The following is a 27,836-nucleotide window of genomic DNA, read 5'->3' as shown; positions in this document are numbered from 1 at the left end:
CAAAACAAGGAAACTTCTAGAGTCGTATTTCTTAACCCAGAGTCTACAGAAAGTCCTCACACAGTCCTGGAACATCCAGAAATGATATACCCAGTACTTAGTGCATGCCGGCGAGTGGCTTCCTCTGGGAGTGTGGCTAGACTAAGCTCCATGTGGCCTCCAACGCCTGCCCTCCTCCCACCCGGGTGTGAGAACCAGCCGACGCCCGAGGAGGCCTGTGGCCCAAAGAGGTGCTGGTCTCGCTCTTGGCTGGCCTCTTGCCAGAGGCTGCTATAGGCCGGGGTTCCTTAAAAAGTATGGTCCTGGGGACCCCAGCACAAGAACCTAGCTTCATAAAAAACTCAGTGTCTGGAGCCCATTCCAGACCCAGGGAGTCAGAATGTCTGGGGAAGGGCCTGCCTTTCAGCCCCTCCCAGGTGGTTCTGAGGGGAACCATTGTCTCTGCTCAGGCTTTCTGGGGCCTTGGTGGATTCCAGGGTAAGACTGCAGCCGGCTGGGCTCCCTCTGAGCCCCAGAACTGGGTGGCCTGGGGGGCCCGAGCTCGCTCCTGACATTCAGCCATTTGCGCCTATCGCAGAAGTCTCTGCTCAGAGGTGGGGACCCTGGAACATGCTTCTAAGTGAACATCGCTGGCAGGAAAGAGTCCCTCTAACAACAACCCCCCTCTCTCCCACCCGGGGCTGATCCTCCAACTCCTTACTGTGCCCACACCTGTAGCTCCATGGGGGAAAAGGCTTTGCAGCTCTCTTCTCTTTTTTTTTTTTTTTTTTTTTGAGGTGGAGTCTCACTCTGTTGCCCAGGCTGGAGCACAATGGCACGATCTTGGCTCACTGCAACCTCCACCTCCCGGGTTCAGGTGATTCTATTGCCTCAGCCTCCCAAGTAGTTGTGATTACAGGCACCTGCCACCATGCCCAGCTAATTTTTGTATTTTTAGTAGAGACAGGGTTTCACCATGTGGTCAGGCTGGTCTCGATCTCCTGACCTCAGGTGATCTACCTGCCTCAGCCTCCCAAAGTGCTGGGATTACAGGTGTCAGCCACCATGCCCTCTCCTCTCCTCTCCCCTGCCCTCCGCTCCCCTCCCCTCCTCTCCTCTTCTCTTTTCCCTTCCTTTCCCTCCTCTCCTCACCTCTCCTCTCCTCCCCTCCCCTCCCCTCTCCCCTCCTCTCTCTTCTTTTTTCTCCTCTCTCCTCTCTTCTCCTCTCTTCTCCTCTCTTCTCCTCTCCTCTCCTCTCTCTTCTCTTCTCTCTCTTCTTTTCTTTAGACAAGGTCTTGCTCTGTCGCCCAGGCTGGAGTGCACTGGCGCCATCTCAGATCACTGCAGCCCTGAACTCCCCAGGTTCAAGTGATCCTTCCACCTCAGCCTCCCAAGTAGCTGGGGCTACTGGTGTGCACCACCACATCTGGCTAATTTTTCTATATTTTGTAGAGACAGGGTCTCGCCATGTTGCCCAGGCTGATCTTGAACTCTTGGGCTCAAGTAACCCTCTTGCCTCGGCCACCCAGAGTGCTGGGATTACAGGCGTGAGCCACCACGTCCGGCCATCTTTGAGACTTTAAGGCTGGCTGTTGTCCTTCCTCGATGGGCTCTGGCTGAGCCTTAGGGACCTGCTCGTAGTCAGGCTTGGAGCTCCCAGCCTGCCAGCCCCAGCCAGCCAGGTGATACTGGATCAGGATCGACTGAGCTAGAGAGGAAAAAAGGTGGGCACAGGCACCTCTCCCTAGGGTGTCCTGCTGCTAGTTCCAGCCCCACCCCAAGCCCTACCACTCCAGAATTACAGAGCAGGTCCCCAACAGCTTCCCAGCACATCTCAGACACCAGGTCCAGAGGCAGGGGTGGGACAGGCCCCCGCCTGCAAGCTCCAGGTGGCCTGGACCGGGGAGTCAGTCTTCCCTGGGGCTCCCATCTCCGAGCGGGTCCGCTGCCACTGGCCACCAGGTGGCGCTGGCCGACCAGGAACGGTTCGGCGAGCCCCAGGAAGGAAGGCTTTGTTGATTTTCCTTCTTGATATTCTATAATCACCAGGATTACAATCTAAGCAAAAAACAAAACAAATAAACACAGCCCCCCCTCCTCCTGGATCTTTGGTCTTTGAAAAATTATGAGAAAACAAAAGGCGCATTGAACATACAACCCCAGGCTTGGGTACTGGCAACAGCGAGGGCCTCCGGAACAGACGGAGGGAGGCTGGGGCCTGGGGATCCCGGACTCTGCGACCTCTCCCATTGTGAGCTGGGTCCCTAGAGAGCAGGTCCTGGCTAAGCAACCGCTCTGAGCGGATTTCTCTGCCACTGCAGCCACTGCTCAGCAATGAGGGGCTCCTGTTTGCAGCCACCCCAGCAGAGGCCCGGTACTGGAAACGGTGTGGTGTCTCGGCAGCACTGCCTTACAGGTGCTGAAGGCTGGCAGGGCGGACACCCTGGCCCCTGAAAACCCAACAGGCTGCAGGTGAGGACCAGCGTGTTAGGGGAGATGGACTGTGGGGGCCATGACAGCACAAGCAAGCCCACACTTGCCAGGGCCTCTACCCAACTCACCAGGGCCCTCACCAAACTCACCAGGGCCCTCACCAAACTCACCAGGGCCCTCACCAAACTCACCAGGGCCCTCACCAAACTCACCAGGGCCTTCACCTACACTCACTATGGCCTCCACCTCACATTCAGGATGGTCTCCACCTCCACTTTCAACATGGTCTTTGTGGCCTCACATTTACTAGGGCCTCCACCACCTACCATGGAGGTGAGGTTGCTTTTGGAGGAAGTGTGGGGGTGGAGGTGCTGAATCCCCACACACTCGTGCCTGTGGATACATCGTGTGGCTGTGCAGAAGCATGGAGGTGCACAGAGCACTTGTGTGGTGTGGGCGTAGGCCCTGGGGCTCTGCTGATTCCACAGCCAGCCCTCCTGCTGCCCACCCAGTGCTGCAGAGGACACCTGCCCCAGGGGCCTGAGTACTCTGGCCTGATGCCAGTGGAGCTCTGGGGCGGGCAGGCAGGGTGGAGCTAAACCCCGAGGCGGCTGGGGCAGCTGCCTGCTGATCTCTGGGCCTTCGAAGCCTGCGGGAAGGCCCAGGCCTTGCGCATGGCTGCAGGGCCATCTGGCCAGCCAGGGCACTCCAAGAGGAGCCTCCAGGCGGGAGAGCTGGGACAAGATCACCACACGGGAAGGGCTGTGAACACAGCTTAAAAGTCATGCCCTCGCCACTCACTCCGGATGGAACAACCTCACCAACAGCTTGCTGGGAAATGCCTGGCGTGCCATCCCCTCCTGGGCTGCCAGGAAATGGGCAGGGAAGAAAGCTGCGGGTGCTCAGAGGGAGAGGATCTTCTCCGAGGAAATGGTTCCATCTGGCTTTCTGTAGGTTCCAGGGGAGCCAAGGGTGCAAGGTTTGGGGCATGGCAGTTTAGAACCACTGTGGCTCTGAGCAGCCCAAGATCACTGAGCAAGTTTCCTGCCAGCTTGGCAGGACAGAAGCACAGAGCCTGCCTGGCAGAGCAGTTGACTCCACTCAAAGTCATCTCTCAGTGGCTGATCTGGGAGGAGAGGACTCCCCCTTCAGCTCCTCACTCACACTATGGGGGTTTAGGGTTTACTGGGTGCAAATCTGGTGCGCTCTCAGACCAGCTGCATTGGAACAGACCCCGGAATTTCCAGGACGAGACACACTAAGCTTTAGATCACTTGCGTACTATAAACTCCAGGCCTCAAACGGCGCCTCAGACAGTCATTGCCAGGCCTTGGACTGAGATGGGCAATTCTCTGCACTATGAGCCAGAAAGCTGAAGCCCATAGGGGCACCCCAGGCTAAGCACAGCTCTCCTCAGCCCTGAATGATTCACATGCAGAATCTCTTTCCCCAAAGTATGTTAGGATGGAACGACATAGCAAAAAACGACACTTCCCAGACTCTCTTGCAACTAAGAGTAACCATACGATAAAATTCTGTCCAACGACACCAGAGATGAAATGTTGTATGCAACTTGTGGGCTTAAAGGGAAGGAACTCACCCTCCACCTTATTTTCTCCTCTTTCCACTGGTTGGAATGCAGTTGCAATGGCAGGAGCTGGAGTAGCCATTTTGGACCATGTAAAAGAGAGCAAAGCCCTAAGAATGGGGAGCAGCCACCTGGAGGGAGCCTGGGTGGCCGATCCCTGACCCTGGGGCTGCCACATCAACCCTGAACTGTGACATGAAAGCCAAAGGAGCTTCCCTTTCATTGAAGCCACTGTTATTTTGGTCTTCCTCATAGCAGCAGGGCCCATATTCTCATGATTACAGAAGGGATTCCAAAAGACAGGAAAGATCCCTGGGAATGTCCTGGGAATTCCTATCAGCCATCTTCATTTATTTCTGTGTGTGTGTTTTTTTTTTCGTCTGAAGGAAGCATTCCTCAGCTTGCAGGTGGAAGGGAAGCCCTCTTCTGACCAAAGGACACCGCTGCAAGGACCTGGCTGGGATTCTCTGAATCAGCCTGGTGAGAGTCCCAGGGCACAAGGTCACGGAGCCCCCATCTCACAGCAGGTGAGGCAAAGACTGCAGACCCATCTCCCTTCACCCCTGAGAAGCACAACATTTTGATTAAACCGCTGACAACTCTGCTGGCAGGCAGGGAAATTTGGAAACATCAGGAAATCAAACTGTGAAGTCTTCGAAGGCACGTGATTTATGTGGAAATGGGATGAAGCTAATGTGTTTGGCTCCAGTGTTGGGTGACCCGCCCGATTCTGGAATCAAATCTGAGGTCTTCTTGGCTGTCAGCATACCTCTGCTTTCCCTGGACACACTTAAATGGTGCCCTATGTGTGTTCCAAGCCGGATCGGCACCTGTGCCTTCTCCTGCAGCCGCATTTCCAGGGCTGTGTTTCTCAGACTGTCTCTGTCAGAGCCGTGCACACGCACGCGCGCGCCCAGTAATTGTGTGCGGCTCTGCTTCCCCCCGCCCCAAGACACCAGAGAGCCGAGTGTTATTAGATTTATGGGGAGTTTGTTGTAGTTTTACATAATTTTCTGATGCACTGCAGATTTTTGAGCAGGCATTCACAGTTCCCTCCAGCTCAGCATTGGAGGCTGGCTCCGGACTGGTTTCCACCCCCTGGAGTTCATAAAGCCTAATTCCTCCCACCCAGCCTGGAGGTGGCATTCCTGTCTGATGAATGGGCAGCTCCAGGGAAAATGGGGAGCATATGGCTGAAGGAGAAGGGCTGTCTGTGTGTGTCGAGAAGAATTTGGGAGGGCCCAGGCCAGCAGCCTCTGACTGTAGGAGCCACCTTGAAAGGCATCTTTTCCCTTGGGAGCACCCCCTTGGCTAATCTCTGGCTCACACAATCTCTTGGAACTTTTGCTGGGGCCCAGTGGGGTTGGGGCTGCTCCCCGGCCATGTGGATGGGGCCTCTGTCCAGCAAAGGGGCCCTAATTTTCCAGTGGAATCTGACAAGAGGAATTCCTTCTAGTGACCTAAGAAGAAGCAGACAGAAGGCTCAGAAAGGCCAGGAAGGCAACTCCTCCTCCTGACTGAAGACTTATTTTGAGCAGGAACTCCCCTCTAAATGTGAACAGTGAGGAGTGGGAGGAGCTCCAGAAGCACCTGGACCCTGGTCACCCTTTCAAGGCAAGAGTCCTTAGGACCCTTATTTTGAAAGCATTGGCTAAGCCCCAGAAAGGAGGTTCCAGGCCACTTCCTCCAGCCCCGGAGTGCACTCAGCCACGGCAGCTTCTGCAGGACAAAGCTGAGCCCTCTGGAGTGACTCCACCTCCCAGGAGATGGGACAGGCTGGCAGCCTCAGCACCTTGGACGCAGTGCGCAGGGGTGGAGGAGCTGAGCCGGGCCCCCTGAGCTGGCTGGAAGTGCTGGTCTTAGGGCAGAGGCTGCTAGATTCTTGCTACCCCTTTATAGAAGGGGTACTGGGGTGCAGAGAGGGTGGGGCATTGGTCCGGGGCTGCATAGAGGGGCAGCCATGAAGCCAGGATGAGCACCTGCCTCCTGACTCACCAGCCCTGACTCTTTCTACCACCCTGGCCAGGGGGCACCAGCGTTCCTGGTCAGCAGAGCCATAACGCTGGCCCAGCTGAGGCCCTGAGGCAGAGAAAGTATGAGTAGGCCCCCTGGGGCGGGGTCTAGGCAGGACCCAGTGTCCGGTGCCAGCCCTGCATAGTGAGGTGCCCCCTAGGTACTGAGTAGGAAGGGTAGGCAGGCGGTTCTGACAGCAGGGCCCCCAGCACCGGTGCCCCAGACTCCCAGCCTCTGGCCTGCCCTTGGGAAGGTGCCACTCAGCAGCCTTGGCTCCCAGAGCCAGGACACTGCAGCTTCTGTCCGCTGCTCAGGCCCCTGGGCAGGTCCCTTCCCCTCCACCATTCCAGGGCTATTTCCAGGGCCCTGTGCACACCCAGCACTGTGCGGAGAGCCGGAGTGCTTCCCAAGGGTAGCTGTGCCATTTCCCCATGCTTCCCGGTGCTCGGCAGCATTTTGAAGAGGCTCACGGGGCCCGTCCTGATGAAGCGTGGGAGGCTGACATCTCCCCCAGTGGGGGCTCGAGGAGGCCAGGGCACAGGGGTGTGAAGGCCCAGCTGGGTGGTGAGAGGGCCTGTGGAGAGGCTGAGAGCTGAGGGACAGGCGGGATGAGCAGGCAGAGGCAGGGAGAGGGGCAAGCAGAGAGGCAGCAGGCTCTGGGGAGCAGGGACTACAACAGGCGGAAAGGACGCAGAGTCCTGCAGAGGCCAGGGGCTGGGGGTAGGGGGGCTGCAGGCTGTGCTCAGGAGCTTGGGCACTGAGAGTGCATTGAGTGGTTTTAAGCAGGGAAGGATGTGGTCAGGGCCGCAGTTAAGAAGGTTGCCACTGGGTGTGGCCTGAGCTCCGGAGGTCCCTGGGCTGCCTGCCTCGAGGTTCCAGGCAGGAGCACCGAGGCCAGCCTGGTCCAAACCTCCCCACGGGGTACTTGGCTCAAAGGACGACACATGAGAAAGCTCAGTCTTGTGGTCCTGCCCTTGGCGGGCAGGGCTGTCACCCACCGGGGGGCCTCCCTTGCCACACAGACCCCTCTGTCCCTCCTGACCCTCATCCCCAACCTTGAGGCTGGGAGCAGATCCCTAAATCTGAGCACCCAGAGGACTCCCAGGATTAGCATCACCGCAGGTGCCCGTAGCCTCAGCCTGGGCCCTCCCAGGCACAGGACCCTCACCTTTCCTCCCAGTGCAGAAAGAATATTTCAGTCCCCCCGCTGTATATGGTGACCAACAGCTGCTTCCTCCCTCCAGCCCAGCTCCAGGGACAGTTCTGCTTCTGAGTGAGCCACTGACCCGCCCCCTCAGGCCCTGCTGATGGCAGGTCCTTGCCCTGAGCCCTGGCCATCAATGTCCCTGAACCCCGTGGGCTACGTTTCCAGCACTAAACAGTCCCCATGCTCTTCTTGGGTCAGGAAAGCCCCAGACCCATGTTTGTTTTTCCTGAGCCCCACTGAACAGGGGGCAGGAGAAGCCACTGAGAGCCGCCAGCGGCTGCCGGGAGCTGTGGCCACGGCAACAAAGTATGGAGCAGCCCCAGCTTCCTGGCCTCACTCGGTGTTTTGCATTCTGTGATTTGCACCTGACAGATGCTTCAGAAAGCACCGCTTTGCTGACAAAATGAAATCCAGCTCAATTACCATCATCTATTTGCCACCCAGCCTGGGAGCCGAGGCGGGCCCTGAGTCCAGGAGGCAGTGGCTAAGCCCAGATCCCGCGTGGACGGGCAAGGCAGGAGGCAGGGTCTGCTCCCGCCACCCCTCCCCTGTTCCACACTTTCCCTCCCCAGCCAGCCTCCATTCCTGTCTGTGGCCCTGGAGACCCGGCCCTGGCCCATTCTTGGCCTGCTCCTTCCCGTACATGCTCTGTGTCTCCAAACCTTATTCTTTTCATCTGTCACGTGGGCCTGGCATTTTGTGCCCTGGCTGTTGTATAGGGAGCTTACAAGGGGCCAAGTGAAGGTGGGGCAAAAGCTAAGCTCATGGTGCCACTGTCATTCCAAGATGGGGCTCCAGACCCGCATCCCCAAGGCCACAGAGGACCTTCCTGGGCCCGCCTGGTTGATGCCAGCCTGGTTCCCAGCGTGGGGGTGCCAGGCCAGCCAAGGCCACTCACACATGGGTTTCAGCTGCCCGATGAGCTCTTCTTTCGTCCATTTCGCCCACTCCTTCTTGTCGGTGTTGATGGAGCAGAGGATGGGGCCGCAAGGCTTGCCACAGTCCTCAATGGCCGGCACGTTCAGGTAGTGCACCAGGACGATGTCGGGGTTCTGTGGGGAGAGCAGAGACTGGCAGCATGAGGGTGGCATGGAGCCCGCCAGGGTCAGGGCCGCCCCCAACCCCGCAGGTGCAGGCAGAGACCGAGGCCCCAGATACCCGGCTCTCTTGACCTTGCACGGCTGACGGTTGCAGCCAGATGGTTCTGTGGTGGGGGCTGTCCAGCGCACGTGGGATATTAGCAGACTCGCTGGCCTCCACCCACTAGATGTCATTAAGCCCCTCCCCCTCCAGCTGTGACCCCTGGAAAAGTCTTCAGACATTGCCCAGTGTCCCCTGGGGGGCAAGATCACCCCTGGTTGAGAAATTCTGACCTACACATAAGCTGATATGTGTGTAACTGGGAACCACGGGCGTGAGGTCAAATCCCCTCCAGCCCAACATCCCTGACCTCACACCACAGCCACTGCCCTCTCCCTCCTTCATGCCCAACATGCGTTTCCTCTTCACAGCTTGCGGGATGCCCCCAACACAGGCATCATCACCCGCTTCTCCCCAAGGGGAAAAGGAGCTCCCAGAGCTTAAGGCTCCTCCTGCTGAGGGCTGGAGCCCCTCTGCCTTCAGCCGTAGTCTTCTCCCCTGACAGCCCCACAATTAAGCACCTTTTTTTTTTTTTTTTTTAAGACAGGGTCTCACTCCATTGTCCAGGTTGGAGTGCAGTGGCGTGATCTCGGTTCACTGCAACCTCTGCATCCCGAGTTCAAGTGATCCTCCCACTTCAGCCTCCTTAGGCTGGGACTACAGGCACATACCACCACACCTGGCTAATTTTTGTATTTTTTATAGAGATGGGGTCTCACTATATTGACCAGGCTGGTCTTGAACTCCTGGGTTCAAGCAGCCCGCCCGCCTCAGCCTCCCAAACTGCTGCGATGACAGGCATGAGCCACTGCACCCAGCTGGCACTTTCCATCTAAGCAACACTCAGGGGGCAGCTGGTGCCCAGAATCTCTGGAAACTCCTCCCTGGAAGAGCTCTTCTGTCACCCCGTCCAGCTCGTCCACTCTTTCTTGTTGGCTTCTGGGGTGGAGTTTCCCAAACTTCTGGGCACCAGCTGCCCACCAGGTATTCTGGGAAAAAGCTCTCAGTCTGAAGACCTAAAAGGCCCAGTTTGGGCCGGGCGCAGTGGCTCATGCCTGTAATCCCAGCACTTTGGGAGGCCGAGGCGGGCGGATCATGAGGTGAGGAGATCGAGACCATCCTGGCTAACATGGTGAAACCCCATCTCTACTACAAAATACAAAAAAAATTAGCCGGGCTTGGTGGCGGGCACCTGCAGTCTCAGCCACTCAGGAGGCTGAGGCAGGAGAATGGCGTGAATCTGGGAGGCAGAGCTTGCAGTAAGCCGAGATCGCGCCACTACACTCCAGCCTGGGCGACAGAGCGAGACTCTGCCTCAAAAAAAAAAGGTCCAGTTTGTCTCAAATCAGTTCCATTTAACAGTCAGCCCCTTCCCGTCACATCTTAGTAAGAATGTCCTCTGTCGCTTTCTGCCCCCCAAGCTCGGATAGGACATGCCCAGGGGCCTTTGTGAGGCAGCAGTGTCTCTGGGATGAGCATAGGGCCTTCGGTGGCTTTCTCATGGTCCCCCCAGAAGGCAGCGCTGCTTATCTGGCCACAACAATACTGACAAGTTTGTTTAAAAAAAAAAAAAAAAAAAAAAAAAGCAATCCTGTCACTTTCTAGATGCATCTGGATAAGCCAGAAAAACCTAGCTAAACCCTCCCATCTCAATCAGAGGGTATTTCTTGAACCTTTTTTTTTCCTTTAGACGGGGTCTTGCTGTGTCACCTAGGCTGGAGTGCAGTGGCGCAATATCGGCTCGCTGCAACCTCCACCTCCCAGGTTCAAGCAGAGTAGCTGGGATTACACGTGCATGCCACCATAGCCCGGCTAATTTTTGTATTTTTAGTACAGACGGGGTTTCACCATACTGGTCAGGCTGGTCTCAAACTCCCAACCTCAGGTGATCTGCGTTCCTCAGCCTCCCAAACTGCTGGGATTACCGGTGTGAGCCACCGCGCCTGGCCTGAACCATTTTTTTCTTGCATTGTCCTAAGGAAACATGGCAGGATATCAGAGGCTGCAGGGAACAATGGAAAAAGCCACGTGGGAGGCCTCATCCTGTGCTTTTCCTCCTGACAGAGAAAAGCTGCCTTCCCCTCTGCTTTCCCCAGCTAACAGACTGAGACTCAACCATGAGACCTGGGACAGGCAGGACCCCAGGCAGGAGAGAGCTGGGTCTGCAGCTGCTTTTTTGAATGTTGTCAGGGAAAGAGTCATACATGAATATATGAATCAATCAATCCATGAATAAATAAAGACTCAAGACCACACCATGACCAATGTAAGAAAGGAGACTGGCATAAATAAACAGATTTTTTCCTGCCAACGCTCAGTTAACCAGGAAACTCAATCAACACGAACAGGAGTCTTCTCCTTAATGGCGGCTTTTCTAGATTGCGGTAATCATGCTCCTTAATAATCATGATAATCCCTGACATCAGTGCAGCACTTTATTCTTTTCAAAAGCACTTTCCAGCCATTATCTTATTTGGTGCCCCCGCTAGCCAAGGAGGCGGGCTGGGCAGGGCAGGGCAGGGTGCCCCCTGTCTATAGCGAGGTGCCTGTAGCACTAAGAAGTTGTGATTGCCCAAAGCTATGTGCCAGCAGGGCACAGCCTGAGCTGGAAGCTAGGGCTCTGACTCCAGGTTCAGGTCCTGCCAAGACATCTGCTGGCCTCTCTTTTTGCTTGGCCTAAGTACTGTCTCATCTCCATTTCACTCCATTCTTGCAGTATGCCCAAGAGGTGGGTTGGGTAGATCTGCTATGCCCTTTGCATGGAGCGGGCAACGGCGGAGAGACAGGGTGATTCACTGTGTCCTTGTCTTCCGACAGACCAGCATACTGGCCTCCCAGGGACTGCGTCTGGGCTGAGGGCTCCTGCCTGTGCCTGGGCACGGCCAGGCAGCAATGCCAGCTGCTGAGCAAGATGAGTAAAGATCAAAGGGCTGCAGGGGCCAGCAGGCCACCCAAGGTTGCCTCTGATCCTGGCCCCTGGAGCAGAAGCCCAGCCCTGCAGGAGGGAGTGGAGATGCCAGACGCCTGGGAGAGGAAAGGGCTGCTGCGTCCTGCCCCACAGCCGCGCTGAGCACAGCCTGGGCGCCTGGGACCCGTGGGAGGCCAAGGTGGCGGGCAGGCAGGCAGAATCTTGTGGGGCAAAGGCCCTCTCTCACCATGAACCCAAACCGTGGAGTTCCTGCACGAGAGCACCCCAAAAGCTGCTATCTCAGGAAGCTCTGCCTGCAGGCCTCAGACTCCATCTGCATAACCAGCCTCCACCTATTCTTTGAGGTCAGACACCAGGATCCCCTCCTCTTCCAGGAAGCCTTCTCTGATTCCCTCTCTGCCTCTACCATAGTAGGATGGCATTTGGCTTTGTGTTTTAATTGTCTGAACATCAACTTTATTTCCTCAACCTCAGGGACAATGCCCTGCAGCTATGACAGTCCAACAATCACCGGTGCTTATTTCAGGTTTGTAGAATCAAATTAGGCTGAATTCTGACCTCCTGCTTGTGCCCTCCCTAGACCTGTGTGCTGACATCTGGCTTCAGTTTTCTGGGTCTACAAAGGGCAGGGAAGCCTTTCTTTCTTTTTTTGAGATGGATTTCACTTGTTGCCCAGGGTGCATCAAGGCAACTCGGTCACTGCAACTCCTCCGGTTCAACAATCTCTGCCTCACCTCCGACACTGGGATTAGGCCTGCCACCATCCCGGCAATTTTGTTTTTTAGAAAATGGGACACACTCCTGACCTCAGGTGATCCACCCACCTTGGCCTCCTAAAGTGCTGGGATTACAGGTGTGAGCCACTGCACCCGGCTGGGAAGCCTTTCTAAACACAGGTTGTTGCTAGGAAGGTAAGATACAATGCAAGGCTTGTTCTTCATCTTTTCTGGGTATGAGATCTCTTTGAGAGCCTGACGCAAGCAGTGGATACCCACCCCATCCTCCAACATACCCCAAGGCGCATCAACACTTCAATTCAAGGGCTCACAGATCCAATGGTCAGTGGATCCCACTTCAGTAACTACAAATGTAGGGATTGTAGCATCTAGATCTACCCCTTTCAACTCAGGGCACCTGCCCAACACCGGGGGTGGGGGGTCCCTTCCCAGGAGCCTCCATGCTGGGCCTTGCCTTTCTCCCTTGTTTTGATACAATTAGCAGAGCGTCCCAGCCTCTGGCAGGTCCAGGAGACCAAGTGTAGGCTCAGGAGATGCAGGAGCAGGCAGCTTCCCGGTTTCCATCCCAGGCCTGGAGCTCTTGCGCCTGGATTGCCCAGAGTTGAGTAGTAACGATTTCCTGGCGCGGGGCTGGTTTTCAGACACAGACTGATGGAGGTATTTTTGGAAATTTGGGGCACACATCACTTCTTGGCAATGTTGCAATTTTATTCATTAGTTGTACATTTTATTGGGTGTTTTTGGCAGAAAAATATATTAGCTTGGAGTCCTAATGTATCAGTTTCATGGAGTGCTCATAACGGTGTCAGAGTCCTTGCTGAGCTGCTTTGCTGGTGGTGAGATGGGCTCAGGTGGACCAGCTCAGCAGGGCGGCCTGCAGGAATGCCCGGGTTGGGCCTCGATCTGAGAGTCACGGCATGGGACAGACCCCGCCAGGGCCCTGAATTCTTTTTTTTTTTTTTTGAGACAGAGTCTTGCTCTGTCCCCCAGGCTGGAGTGCAGTGGCACGATCTCGACTCACTGCAAACTCCGCCTCCCGGGTTCACGCCATTCTCCTGCCTCAGCCTCCTGAGTAGCTGGGACTACAGGTGCCTGCCACCATGCCCGGCTAATTTTTTTGTGTTTTTTAGTAGAGACGGGGTTTCACCATGTTAGCCAGGATGATCTCGATCTCCTGACCTCGTGATCTGCCTGCCTCGGCCTCCCAAAGTGCTGGGATTACAGGCATGAGCCACCACGCCCAGCCCGGATTCTTGATTCTGGACAGTTGTGGAGTGAAGTTGCCTTTGTCTTGCCCAGGCTGCCCTGATGTTTCCGTGGGGTTCACCACCCTGTCAGGCCTTGTGGGTTCAGGGAGGGAAGAAGAGCTTGTGGAGAAGCCCCTCCCTCAGGAATGCCCAGGTTAGGCCTGGATCTGAGAGTCATGGCAGGGGACAGACCCTACCAGGGCCCTGGATTCTTTTTTTTTTTTTTTTTTTTTTTTGAGACGGAGCTATGGAGTTTTCAAGAGAGATGCTAGGGGTCACCCCCCAAAGTGAGCGTGACCTTTGGAGATGAGCCCTTGCTTTCCCGGAGGCCTGGTCAGTGTCAAAGGCTGGGGAGAGGGAGCCCGGTGGCAGGGTCTGTGACTGTGGTGGTGGTAGGGGAAGCCAAGGATAAGTAAGTCTCAGAGAAGTTCCACAGCCTTCTGGAAGCGCCGTGGACTAGGGGATCCCCCCTCCCTCTCGGTGCCTCAGGCTCCTCACCCATAAGCATGGAAGCTGCGCCTCTTTCTCACTGGGGCTGCTGCAGGGAGCAGGCTCAGGCCTCGGAACAGCTGGAATGCCGTCAGGACAGACAGAGGCCCCGCTCTACCACCACCAACCACCACCAAAACCAAACCCAGACGGAAAAAAGCCCTGACGTGCTTCCTGAGAGGGTGAGCAGAGTTAAGCCTCCAGCGGGCAGTTCTGCTGCTTAGAGCGCCCTTCCTCCTCCGGCAGCCCCAGCCTGTCCCAACTCTCCTCTTGCTGTGTACAGAGACCCTTCCTCCACCAGCGTCCAGCCTGGGGCTCTGGCATCCCTCTCTCCCGCTCTCTTTCTCCCTCTTTCCCTCTCTCCCTCCTTAGTGGCCTCATCCAGTGTTCTGACCTCACACCCACCAGATTCCCAGGACGCCCAGATTTCCCTCTCCAGCCCACCTCTCCTCTCTTGCCTACCTGGCTGTTGACGGCACCCCTTGAAGGCCTCAAAATACCCATGACTTCCCATGGCCGACCTCCCCTCCTGACCTCCTGCTCAGCACACTTGGCCCCTCCAGGCTTCCCACAGCTGCCCGGGTCTGGAACCCAGGAGTCATCCTCTCATTTTCCCTCCCTCTCCCTCAACGGCCAGTCGATCACCCAGTTCTGCCATTTCTCCCGCCCCGGGAAGCCTGATCCTCCAATTTGTTCCCTGCCTGCAGCCAGCAAGTCCGAGCCTCCACCTGCTCTCCTGCGCACGTGGGAGTGTGCCCTCCTCCCGGGTGTCCTCACGTCTGCTCTTCCCTTCCCCAACCCATCCTTCAAACAGCAGCAGGCGTGGTAGGGCTGTTCCGGATGGCTCCTTGGCAGTGAGATCAAGCCCACACTCCTGCCACGGTTCCAGGCTGGGCCACCTGTGCTTCTTGCTGGCCGCTGCCTGCCTCATGCACCTGGCTCCCGCCACCCCATTCCCCAGATCTGCCGCTTCTCTCCCTGGGCTGTGGTCTCTGGCTGCCACGCTCCATGCCACATCGGTCCCAGGTCACTTCCTTGTGGAAACCTCATTCAGCAACCCCGTTGATGACAGTGCCCACCCTGCCTGGCTCCCGCCTCGCTGTCTTTGCAGCACTAATCTCTCAGTTTCCGCTCAATTACTACTCGGGTTTGGCCTGTTTTCCTGGCCACAAGTGTGAGCTCCGGATGGCTGGGACTCTGTCTGCGGGGCAGCCACATGGCAGGGGCTCCATCCTACTTACTGAAAACCGGGGGCATAGCGGGGTGCCGCCAAGCTGCTCCAGCACACGGGCCAACAAGCCTGCCGGGGGGCACCTGGCCTTGGCTGGGGGAGCTGGTGCAGCGGTGGCTGTCTCCTCTCTGGAGACTCAGTGTCTCAGGACCAACCCTGGAGAACCCCCAGGCATGTCTTCTAGAGGGACAGACAGAGACTGGGTGCGGGGAAGGAGTCGGTGTCCACCCCAGGCATGGGCTGGAAGAGGAGGGGGTCTACTCCCTCAGAAGGGGCTCAGGAGGGGTGGCATCTGAGGGCGCCCACGAGCTCTCTGCCCCTCTGCAGCTCTCCCTCTCCGAGGGAAGTTCAGCTTGTCCCTTAACCCAGCTGTGCCTCCTGGAAGTGCGTTTGGAGCTGCTGATCTCCCCGGTTCCAGACTTCCAGGGCCCTGCCAGGCACAGGACTCTCAGGCCGAAGGTGGTGGAAGGACATCTCCCGAGAACCTGAGGTACAGTCAGTCTCTTTTAGAACCTTTTCTAGATGGCACCTTTCCCCCAAACCGCAGGGACAAAGAGAGGACAGGGGACAAGCTGAGGGCCTTTCCTCCAAAAGCACAGGAGAGGCTAAGAATGTTCTGCAGAGAATGCCTGCTCTGTGTTAAGCAGGCCCTTTAGTGCTGGCCTGAACCTTGCCAGGAGGGGGTGAGGCAGGCAGAGGGCTCAGGACGGGCCTGGCCCCCAGCAGTGCTCATGTGTAAGGCCATTGACACTGCCTAGTAAATGGGCATGAGGTGGAGGTGGGGGAGGTGCTCCAGGCTGCAGAGGGGAGCTGAGCTCTGCACCTCCTGCGTGCCGAGCCCACCCCTGGGTGTGTGCAATCAGCCCTTGGAGATGGTTGAGGATGCAGCAGTGAGCTCTTGCCCAGAGACCCACGGAGGGGACTCAAGTCACCCACAGCAAGAGCCTTGGGGATCTCACATCCTTTTCCTGGCCACTTCCAGGGGTGGATCCTGGGCCAGTGGGTGTTAGGCAGCAGGGTCCCACCGCCCTGGCCTCGGCTCCTCCATCTCCACTGAGGAGGAGGAGGCCTGGAGCCAGGACCCCTTTCTGTGGAGTAAGCAGGGTGGTGATGCAAGAAGTGGTTAAAAATGCAAAAAGCTGTTGGTTTTGATAAAGAAAAATGCAGCTGCAACATCTGTTTGACTCTTGTTTGCAGCTTCATCAACGCTAAGTGGTCAATAAATCAGAGTGGCATGGCGTTCCGTTTCTTCTGGGGCTCAGTCATTAATCTCGTGCCAGTTCTCATGAAAAATGAAGGAGAGAGGCCGTGTGATAGTGAAAATGTATACATTACCCAGAAAGTCATAATAGCATGTAATAGTGCCACACACCTCCCCACTTGCCGCTGGGGGTGCGGGGGGCGGGCCTGCGTGCCGCCAGCCGGATAGGAGGGAGACGGGCGAGGAGGCAGCATTGTCTGTGTCACAAGCTCCTTCGATCTTTGCATTTGTCATATTAGCACCATTTATACATATTCCGAATGTCCCATAAGCCTCATCGTCAGAGGCACAGACTTCCCTGCACCTGGATGCTTAATGAACAACCAGGGTAGGAGCCTGTGAAACAGGTGTGCAAGGCTGGCAGGGAGAAGGGCGGGGTTTATTAGGGAAGGGATAGAGGATGACACTGGGTGGCACAGGGCTGTGGTGTCACTAGGCTGCAGGACTGAGCAAAATCCTCTCGCCCACCTTCTGGCTGCCCCAGGCAGCTGGGCCTGTGTCCTCTCTGCTCTGGGTAACGGTGTGAGGTGGGACGATGGTTCCACTAGAAAGGAGGCTGATCATGAAGGCCTCAGCCAGCTTGGGTTCTATCCCCACTGTCACCCACTGAGGGTGGCCAGGAGGCAGGGGGACGATCAGACAGGCCTGGAGGATGGACGGAAGCACAAGAAGGACGCTCCCTGAGAAGGGTACGAGGGCACCTGCTGCTCAGGTCTCCCAGGATCTGCCAGCCCCTGGAGGCTGCTGTTTCCTTGGGTCTCTCTTCCCTGCCTCTGATGGCTCCAATGCACGGTACTGTGGCATTCCACAGCTACTCAGGGACGGGAGCATGCCTGGACCCACAGCACCCACAGCACCCACCTCTCAGTGGGCATTTCTGTTTTCAGAGATCGCTTTCTGAGTGTCAGCTGTGTCTCGGGCTCCACATTCAAGTTCTACGACCCACAGGTGCAAGTGCTATTGCTATCCTCATTTACAGAAAGGAGAGTGCCTTTGAGGGCTGAGTCTCTGGGTGCCAGCCCTGCTTGAAGCCATGATCTCACACCTCCAGGCCACTGCCCCAGGGCTCTGTGGGGCTCACTGGACGTTTCATGGGAGGGCTGTGCACTCAGCCTCAGTGCCCTGGGCGGCAGCAGCCCAGTTCATGTCTATGCCAGAGCAAAAGTAGGTCCAGGGAGCCTGGCTGGGTCACGTGAGGTGTGGGGAGCTGGTAGGACCAAGGATGTGGCTGGAAGGCTCCTGGCTGGTCTGTAAGCTCCTCAGGGCAGGACCGAGGCCGCAGATGACCCTGTCTCCACATCAAGGGCCCACAGTAGTTAGAACACCCTCTGTGGGGTGTGCAGGGGAGTGGGGAACAGCCTTCAGGGACCCTGGAGCTGAGCACTCGGTAACTGGGGTACAGATCTAGGTCCCCAAAGTTGGGAGCTATTAAAGGATAAGCAAAAAGAGAGAGAAGGGAGGGAGTAGGAACTGAAAGAGGGGTGCTAGTGTCCCCAGTAATAGGCAGGGTCAGTAGTCAACTGTGCTCTTCTGAGGGCTCGGTCCTGCAATCTGTGCTGGGCCCAGGGATCCCCTACTGCAGCCGAGTGTGGCAGGCACACAGAACACCTCCCCGCTTCCTTGCCAGTGCTCAGCAGGGCTGGGAGATTCTGAGCGATGCCTGGCAAGGGGTTCAGAGGGCCTACAAGCGAGGGCAGAGGTAGGCTGCCCTTGGGGGCCCTGCAGCCCCTTCCCACGGCTGCCCTCATTACGCGAGCCTGTGTGCCAGCGGGAGTCAGGCCGGCAGCCCTTCCTTGCTTTGGAGGGAGGCTGGGAGACTTAATTAGTTAATGTGGGTAAAGTGGTCTGAAGATGAAAAACCCTGGGTAATTGCTGAGTGCTGCTGCTGTTGTTATTACACAATTACCAGAATTTTCCAGTCATGGGAATATAGTTAAACAATTTCCACCTGGTGCGGGGTTCCGGGAACCACGCCGGCTCAGGGGCTGGCTTGCCTTGCCTCCTTTAGCCCAAAGGTAGTGTAGGAAAAACACATTTATGGCGGGAGATCAGGCCTGGCACAATCCTGGGCACATCCTAGACACCCAGAGAATGCTGGACGAAGGGAGTTCTCCACGCGCGCTGAGCAGATAAAGATGCATGAACCTCGAGAGGGGACAGAGGGTCCCGTCTGCCTGAACTTTCCAGAAGCCTCTGAAACAGTCCCACCCAAAGGCTGCGAGGGGGGTCAAGCCATCCTGGAGGGGTGCTGCCCAGGAGGGGAGGACTTCTCATTGTGCAGCAAGACCTGGCTGCCCAACAGCACATGTGCGTGGGGGCCGGGGCTGGCCTTATTTAAAATCATTATAAATGACCCGGGGGAAAATATGTCCGATAAAATCTCCACGTTTGCAGATGACACTAAATTTTAATGGGTAACGAAAAAGAGCTGGTGCCAGAGGGTACGGAAGCTACAGATGCATCCCAGGGCAGTGACGTGCGGGGCAGCAGGCTCAGGATGAGTAAAGCAAATTGGCAACGGAGGCTGGCAGCCCGAGCTGCCATTGCCAGACCCGAGAGAGGACCTCTAAGGATCCACAGAAGCCACTGGTCCACAGTTGTTGCAGGGACCAGAAAGGACCCAGCATGGAGAGGAGGGCACGACCTGGGAACTGGAGACAAAATGGCCGAGGCGTCTTTGCTGCAGAGCTCGGTCTGAACTAGTGAGTGCAGGGGTGAGGGAGCACCAACTGAGGAGGGGCAGGCAGCTCCAGGAAAACGAAGATAAGGGCTTTCCGGTACAGAAAGACAAAAGTGGAGAGGAAATGTGATTCGAGTCTTCAGAAATGGGAGAAGAGGTGAAAGTGTGCTTCTAACTCTAGATCCGAATGCTAAGAATACGGGTTCCCCCACCCTGGAGCTCAGGGAGGTAATTTTAGCACAATCAAACTACACAGCGGGCAGTCAACATATGAGACTCATTATTCCAAGATGACATGGGCTGAAAAATATAAAGGGCTTTTTCTAAAATGGGTGACATTAGTTCCCGGATGGCTGATCCATAAGGAGTTGTGCAAGAGATCAGGATGCTGGGGGCCATCTCTCTTTGGGACCCCAAAATCCAGGAGACACCATGATGGCCGGTGCCCCTACCAGGGTGGAATCCGGGGCTGCGAGTGTCAGCTGGACTGTTCAGCGTCCAACCATCCTTCTCTCGCTTGCCAGGGACCTGTCAGGGATGCAGGCTGCTGGCGTCCTGCAGTTGGCAGAGCCTGAGCTTGGATGAGATTGTTGGTTGGTGTCCTGTCCTGTTTGTCTCCTGCTCTCACCTTGAACTAATTTGTGATTTATTAGCGATGCTGCAAGAGTTGCTCCGACCACCCCGGGACAAGAAGCCATGGGCCTTTCACAGGGGCACAGGGAACTCCTATAGGGAAAAGGTCCTGCTCAGGGCATGCAGCCCTGGCCCAGCAGAGACAGAGAGTGGAACAGCACAGACGCCAGGCAATCAGGTCTCAGAGGGCTGCAGTCACCATACCTCTGACCTCCTGTCCCTCCCAGGAGCTAAATCCATAGCCACATGGCCTCCTCACCAGCCTCAAAGAGGTCCTGCCTGCAGCTTAGACTGCCATGTCCTCCCGGATGGCTGGAAGCCAGGCCTGCTCCCCTCCCCTGCCTCTTCCATCCTCTCCAAGCACGTGCGCCCCACTCCTGCTCCCAGAGCTGGTGTGCCTGCTCAGAACTGTGCCCCATTAGGCAGTGAATCAAGCCCATCAGATGACAATGGCAGCAAACAGTCATTGAGGCATCTCTAGAGTGACTGATGTGCTCTGGAGCCTTTCCTGCCCATCTGCTCCCCTCCATAGCTCTGGAGGAAGTTGGGCACGTGCCATCATCCCTGCTGGACTGAGAGGTGGTACATGATCTGCTCACGGCCACGTGGCTCATGGGAGGCTGAGCTGGACACAACTCTGGTGCACTAGCTCTTTTGATAAGAGTTTCCAAGTTTTCTTTAGCAATGCAGCCACCTCTCCAACTCAGTCCAGGGGTGGAGCTTGTCACTCAGGCTGGCTAAGCCGCATTCTTTGGGCCACAATGATTGGCTCAGAGAGAGACCCATGGCTCCACCAGAGCCAGTCAGTGCTAATCACTAGGCTTTGGCTGGAGCCACTTGGAGGCAGGGGTGCTCTTTCCTGCTGGACTCAAACCTGGGAAAATGAAATCTAGTGCTCCTGGAAGCCATCTCTTGCCAGCACATGGAGATGGAGAAGGGAGCTGGTGCGAGGAGCAGGGCTGAGGGGAGAAGACACAAAGCCTCGATGCCACTGATGGAACACAGGCCAGCACACCTCAAGACTTTTCAGCAACTCCAACCCCCAAATCTCCTCTTCCCCCAAAGTCAGTTCAAGTCGAGTTTTTTGTTGCATCACCCAAGAGCCTTAATTCCTAAAAAACGATCATGTCTTCTTTTGGCTAAGCCAGTCACTCTTTCCACCACACAATTCAGATGATCCTCTGGTGTCAATAACCCCCACCATTATGATTGCTGAGAACTAGCATTTCTTCAGACCTGTATGCTCCAGGTGCTGGGTGCTAACTACTTCCCGGAACTTAGCTTGTTTAATCCTCACTACAACCTCACAAGGTAGAACTGGTTATGGCCCCATCTGCTTTACACATAAAGAATCTAAAACGTAAGGAATTAAGTAGTCCATCAAAGCCCTGCCCCTTAAGCCCAGGTCTATCTGATGCTGAGGAAGCAGAGTGGTAGAGAGCGTGTGCTCCAGAGACAACTGCCTTAGGTTTGAGTCTGGGTTCGGCTACCTCCTAGCTGAGAGTTTTGGGCAATCACATCTCTGTGCCTTGGTTTTCTCATCCATACAACAGAGAGAACAGTAGTGCCTGCTCCCTGAGGCGGCTGTGAAGACTAAACAAGATACAGCATTTGAACGGTGCCCGTAGCATGGGAAACCTTCAGAACGGCCAGGTATTATTCTGACTGACCTCTCTAACCAGTGTTACATCATCTCACACTATTGCTAAGGACAAATTTCCCCAAGATCATATGGAACTTCCATGTGGAGCAACATCAAATTAATTCAGATATTGCTTATTTGGGAAGTGTAATTCTTTGAGATAGGAGCCTATCTATGTAAAGTTAAATTCTTTTCAAACATCAAGGAAGCATCATGATCTCCAACAGATGATGAGCTAAACACCAGCCATTCTTGTCCAATCATAAAAACAGGATCTCTGAGACAATTCCTGGTTATCTTCCAAACTCTGGAAGAAAACAAAGCTCCATTTTCCCGAAAAATATCCCATAACTCTCCATGAATTAAAGAGATGGGCACCCCATCCCCGTCCTGCCACATTGGATAGGTAGGAGTCCCTTGGGTCAATGGGATCACTTCTAGTCCTCATCCAGATGATACAGGCATCAAGTGACCTGCAAGCCCATGAGGAGCTCCAGTGCCTCCAGCCCCTTCTCTAGTAAGCACTGTCCACTTCCTGGACGCTTTATGTATTTTAATTTGTGCATGAAAGGTCCTCCAGAGTCCTGCAAGTCAGGGGTCTCCTAAACCCTTCTGCTTACTCCTCTTGAAACAAAGAATACTGAAGGTGGGAGGAAACTTAGGGATGGTCCAGGCCAACTTATCAACCCCTTTCCATGTCCAATTAGGAGAAATGAAGCAAGAGAGACTCTGAGTTGAACGTCACGCAGCAGACAGGGAGAGAGTGAGGACAGGGAGCTGCACCCGACCCCCACCCTCTGCTGTCTCTCAGCTTTGCCTCTTCCTGATGTTCAGAACCTTCTGAGGCAAATGATTACACCTCCCTCGCTTTGCAGAGAGAATTTGCAGAAAAGCAGAGCTGGTTGCTGTTCACCACAAGTGGCATTCAGAACAAGGCTACTTCCTGGCCAGCAAACTTCTTCACAACCTTGACTATAAGTAGGGTCCCGAGATGTTTGGTCGGCTTTCTGTTTAGCATCTGCCTCGTGGTAGTGATGGCAGGGCAGGTGCTCCAAGCAGGGAAGTCTGGGAGGTTGGGACGGGGCCACCCTTCCTCTGCTCTGGAGGAGCACCTGGGGAGCCCCTGCACTCAATCCTGTTAAAGACCTAAACCCCAAAGCTCTCCCTTTATTGACAAATGGGCTGGCCATGGAGGCAGCAGAGGATGAATTGTGCCCGGTCCATCAGGCATCTATAGGATTTTTATGCTCTGGCAACTGTAATGGTGAGATTCCAGCAATTGTTTCAGAGGGAATCATGATTAAATTGGGCTGTATGTTTTTTTAATGTGTTCCCCAGTTCCTCTTTAATACCTTGGTAGGACAAGATAACGTGTAATCACTGAAGTAATTGTGGCTCTCAACAGTTCATGTCTTGAAGGAGTGACTGGGGGTTAACAAAGCCACTGCAGGGCAAGGTTTGGATTAGAAAATACAGTTTTTCTTTTTGTTATTTTCTTTTTAAATCCCTCTTTATCTTCTTCCTTTCTCCAGTGGCTCCTGGAGCTCGCTGATAACCTGTAAGCCTCCTCGGGTGATAACGGGACCTGCTATACTAATGACATAGGCAAGTCTGGGGCCGGCCCCTCTGCAGAGCTGCTGCGGCAGGCCAGGCCCTTCCCAGAGCACATGCCTTTGCAGGAAGCACCAACTGGTCCCCCAGACCAGTGGGGCTCGACATCCTGAATACCGACGCCCATCCAGACCCCATCTTCATCGCCACATCCTGAAGCCGCTGGCTGGAGCCAAGCAGTGAGGCTGCCCTATGCCAGACCATTGCAAACGGCAGAGGAGAGCAAGCTCGTGAACCCCGACACTGCCTCAAACTGTCCCTCTCCTGGCAGATGCTGAAGACAACGGTGGGGTGGGCATCTGTGCTAGCAGGGAGCTGGCAACCCCACTCACTTCTCTTCAGATGATGCGACAGAAAGGCCTGGCTTCATCCAGCTTCCTCAGGGCAGGGGCAACTCTAAGCATCCTGCTTAGAGGCCAAGACCCTGTCAGCCCAGTGGGGGCAGAATCAGGCCACAGAGCAGTCCTGCCACTGTGACTCCATGGCCACCAAGTCTGAGGCGCTGCTGATGCCAGCAGAGCTGAAGGATGGGAGAGACGGGAAGGCGTCCTGCTTTCCTCTTGGCCCCTGAGGCCACCGCCCCAGTCTCCCCTCACTGCCTTCCCCATGGCCCTTGGCATCAGCCTCCTGACTGGTCTGCCTTTGAGCCAGGCACTCCCATCCAACTCTCAGAGCCATCTTCCCAAGTCCCAGCTCTGATGACGTCACCCACTGCTGACCTTTCCTGGCTCCCCATTTCCTGCGAATGCAACCCCACTCCTGATCCCAAGGGCCTCCATGATCGGCCAGATCCACCTCCCATGCACCCTTCTCACCCTCTTGGCTCAGTCAACCAGGCCACTCAGCTTGCTCTGCCACCGGCCCTGCCCACGCTGTTCCCAAGGCCTGGAATCCCTCCACATTCCACCTACTTGTCAAGACCCAGCTCCAACGTCACACTGTCCTTGCAGCCTCCCTTTATCCTTCCAACCAAAATAATTTCATTCCCTTTGGGACTCCCCTAACAGCACTCTGTGTCTCTCCTGCAGCGTCGGCCAGCCCCACCCTTTCCACTGATCTTCAGGCTGGCTGGCACCTCCATTCCTTCTCTGGACCCCAGGCTTCCTGAGAGCAGAGTGTGCATCAGAAGGAAATGTATTCCCTGATAGGTAGTCAGCAAGTGTTGGTTGAATCAGTGGTGGGTTGACTGCATCTGAATGGGGACACTCATCCTGGATCAGTCACTAGAGACAGCCCCTGTGCTGGGGGCTGTGCCAGTCAGTGGCCAGCACACCCACCACCCACCCATCACCCTCTCCCTTCATCTCTTCCACCTTCACCAAGGCAGAGTGAAGGACATGGCAAGGGCCTTTCTGGGTATTTCTGCATGCGAATTTACTGGAGTCTTCATTTTAACCCAGTTTCTCTGTTTCCACCTGTGGGAGCAGTGGTATACCAGGATGATTTGTTCCAACCAACCACTCATACACAAATTCCTACTCCCCATCTTGGCCCTTGGAATTCTGCAGTTGAACCATGGCGGACGGCACTCTTTCCCGCTAAGCTCAGATGGGGCCCCAGAAATCTCATAGGCAGGGTTCTGTGTAGTCATTACCAATTGGTCACTGCTGGTGTGGGAGACAAACTGTGGTCCTCATCTCTGCACAGGCACGCACAGGCGCAATGCAACCCCTTAGCGGGGAGACCCACAGCTCTCGCTCCCTGTTTGTTTTTAGGTCTTACCACGGCTGCCTTGAAGCTGAGAAAACAGAAGCTGGGCTGAGGGCCTTGGCACCAGCCCAGGGTAACTGGGACACCCATGTTTGCAAAGAAAGCATTTGTGAAGTGTGAAGAAATCAGAACAGCACCGTTCAAAAACTGTGTTTAAATTTCACTCAAAATGTTCTATTTTGTGTCGAGGATAGAGTCCCCTTGGAAAAAACACTTTCTGGCATTTGGAAACCACTGTTGCTATGGAGCTGTTAAGAGACGTTAGCTACCAGGGGACAGCAATTAATTGCCGTGGCTGCAGGTAAATCAAGCCAGCAGCTCCTTTGGAGGAAGCTGATGGGAAAGGGGATCTAAAAGGCAATGTTGAAAAAGAACTTCTGTAATCCCAGCACCTTGGGAGGCCGAGGTGGGCGGAACACCTGAAGTCAGGAGTTTGAGACCAGCCTGGCCAACATGGTGAAATCTCATCTCTACTGAAAATACAGAATTAGCTGGGTGTGGTGGCGCATGCCTGTAGTCCCAGCTACTTGGGGGGCAGAGGCAGGAGAATTCCTTGAACCCAGGAGGCAGAGGTTGCAGTCAAACTTCCAATTGAGGGTTTCAGACGCTTGAGGGCAAGGTGCCTTCTTAGTGACTTCTTTGTGCTTCCTTCATTTCTAGGAGAAAGGGCTCAGTGTGTGGAGCTGATGGGAAGTCAGGCTTTTCCTTCAGTTAACTTGAAATGACTGGGGTCCCAGCTCACCTCCTCTCCTGCAGGGAGTTCTGAGGTGGGATTCTCAGCCTTTTAGAGGAATAGAGTAGGGGTAACTGTAGCACTTGCTTTGCAGGGTGTTCATTAATTCCCTCATTCATTCATTCATTCAACAGATTAGCTCTCAAGAACCACAAGATACCAGGGACTGGCCTACGTTTGGGGTCTACTGTGACCAAGTCTAAGACGCTGCCCTCAAAGGGCATGGAAGAGACAAGCTATAAACATTGGAATAAAGAATAAGGTGGTTCTGGATGGCGTGAGGTGGTATGAGCATAAAAAATGGGGGTGGGTGGAGAATTTAGCCAGGGAGCTTGAGAAGGCCTCTGAGGATGGAACCTTTAGTTGTATCTGAGATGATAAAAAGAAGCCAGCTGTGGGGAGCTCTGGGAGAGGAAAGGCTTCAGGCACAGGCAATAGGGACGAAGACCTCAGGACAGACTTGGGCTCACAGGGAGCATTCAGGAAAACAGCCGTGAAACAAGACAGCACAGAGGTTCAGCCTGGAGAGCCAAGGACAACGGCCAGTGAGGGCCGAGTTCCATGATGGCGGCTCCACGTCTGTCTGGCTTGCTCAGCCTCGAGCCTGGCACCTGGCCCAGAGCTGGGCTTGGAAAATATTTGTTGAATAAATGAAATGGTTCAGGAACGCTTTAATGTTGAATAAGCCTCCACATGGAACAGAAGATTCAATCTCTCAACAGAAGAAAAACCTCCGCATTTTGAGATCACCAGGATAAGCTCATGCTGGCGGCTAAGATCAAACACTCACAGGGAGAAACCCATTAGGGAGAAAGTTGTCAAAGTTCAGGTGGTGGAAGGCTTACTCCGAAAGAATGCTCTGTTTTGCTGGTTATTTGTTGAAGAAAGGAGTCAATGATGGGTTATAATGAAGTCAGCTGTTTTCAATAGTGGATACTAACTTTGGAATTCAAATAAGATAGAAAGAGTACACCAATCTGTTATCTTGCCTGCAGCCAGATGATGGAAAGAACTTGGATGTGGAGTGGAATCAGGCCTTAGCTCAAATTTCACCTTGGCCACTTCAAACGCTGTGTGATCTTGGGCAAGTTACTTAACCCCTCTTGGCCTTGTATCCCTCCCAGGTAAAATGGGGATCCTCCCTTCTACCTGAGGATATTGAAATCCATTGAGAGGATTAAGGGAAGTGTAATGGAGGGCACCCAACAAGTTCCCAACCAGGGGTAGCCACTCAGTCACTGATAATGAGTTAACGAGCAAAACCAATCTCCGCTTCCTCCTCCTCCCCCCATACCTCCAGGGTCATGAACAGAAAGAACAAGGTCACTGTGTTGGTTTTTGGTTTTTGTCTTTGGAGGTGACTAACTCCCGATCTGACAGTTGTTTCTGCAGAACTAAAGATTTGACGCGATTACCAGGTCACACAAGGTCACCCAGAGAAGACGCCTCACTGTCTTTAGCATATTCATTCTCTCTAGAGGCGCCAGGGAGCCCAGACATGGCCGAGCTGAGCTGGTGCCAGGAATTTTGCAACAAACCATGGTCAAGTGAAAACCAAAGTGACTTCTTGGAAGCAATGGTCCCAGCAACTCCAGGCTGTGTTGCTGGCACCCCCGACCTGCTCGGGATTGCACAGACGTCTCCATCCCTGTTCCAGGAAACTTCCAGAAGGGCCAGCACTGCACCTGGCACCTCCCCAGCCCCCTTGTTATAACTTTCCTTGTGATTTAAGTACACTCCCAATGACGCAGAGTGTTGGGCTGCCACTGCTGGGCAGAGGCACCTGACAGGAAATTAATTTCTTAGTTTCTTACTAACTTTGAGGGGAGTACCTCTATCGAGCTGCACTGCCAGGACAAGGTGCACCAGGGCTTCCAGGAATTTGAAAATCAGAGGTTAGCACCGAGGCACGATGCTCAGCCTCTCCTGCCACCTTCTTCAGCTGGCACCTGGCTTAGCAAATGTCTCAGGAGCCAAGGGAAAGTTCCTGGCATCCCAGACCACAGCCCCTGGTGAAAATTCTGCTGACATAGCCAGGTGACTGTGACAACGTATTCCGGCTGTGGCCTGTCACTGTGAAATAAAAGGGTTCAGGGGCTCTCCAGCACCCACCATGGGGGGTCCTTCAGAGCCCTTGGCTCTCTTGGGCCAGTGGCCCCTCTTGTGTGGCAGCCTCCCTCCAGTCGCCCCATGAGAGGACCTCTTTTCCTGGCTGGACCCCTGCCTGCTCCCTCCAGTTCACCAGCCCCTAATCAGGGTGCAATGCCTCTCAAGGTCCTGGCCTTTTCTCCACTGTTGGGCCCTGCTCTTCCCAGCATTGGAAAGAGCTGATGGATTACTCCCCTGACCCTACGGCCTTTCCCTCGCGCGCTCTCTCTCTCTCTCCCGCTTCCACCTGCTCTGGCCCCATGCATCCTGCACCTGTCCTCAGGGCTGCCTCCTCCAACACCTCCTCCCTGCTTCTCTTGTCAAAGGACCTTCTGGCTTGGTCTGAACTGTCAGGTTCAATTTCTCGAGCTAAACCTTTGAATCTCCCTGACCCACTCTTGAATGGTCTTTGTTCCCCAGCTAAG

The 27,836-nt window shown here is 55.1% G+C and overlaps 1 protein-coding gene across 15 annotated transcripts in view; it reads right to left on the bottom strand.

The window, feature by feature from the left end:
- CAMTA1 (calmodulin binding transcription activator 1) overlaps nucleotides 1-27,836 on the bottom strand; it is a 975,709-nt gene that overhangs the window by 122,326 nt on the left and 825,547 nt on the right. For all 15 annotated transcript variants that reach the window (XM_032758772.2, XM_058443996.1, XM_032758776.2 and 12 more), the window contains one exon: nucleotides 8,119-8,272. In XM_032758772.2, the coding sequence (XP_032614663.1) occupies nucleotides 8,119-8,272 (154 nt within the window). The remainder of the gene's footprint in view (nucleotides 1-8,118; nucleotides 8,273-27,836) is intronic.

Source organism: Hylobates moloch, unplaced genomic scaffold (assembly GCF_009828535.3).
Source record: "Hylobates moloch isolate HMO894 unplaced genomic scaffold, HMol_V3 SCAFFOLD_9, whole genome shotgun sequence".
In the NCBI taxonomy this organism is placed as follows: domain Eukaryota; kingdom Metazoa; phylum Chordata; class Mammalia; order Primates; family Hylobatidae; genus Hylobates; species Hylobates moloch.
This window is presented reverse-complemented; position numbering and strand designations above follow the sequence as displayed.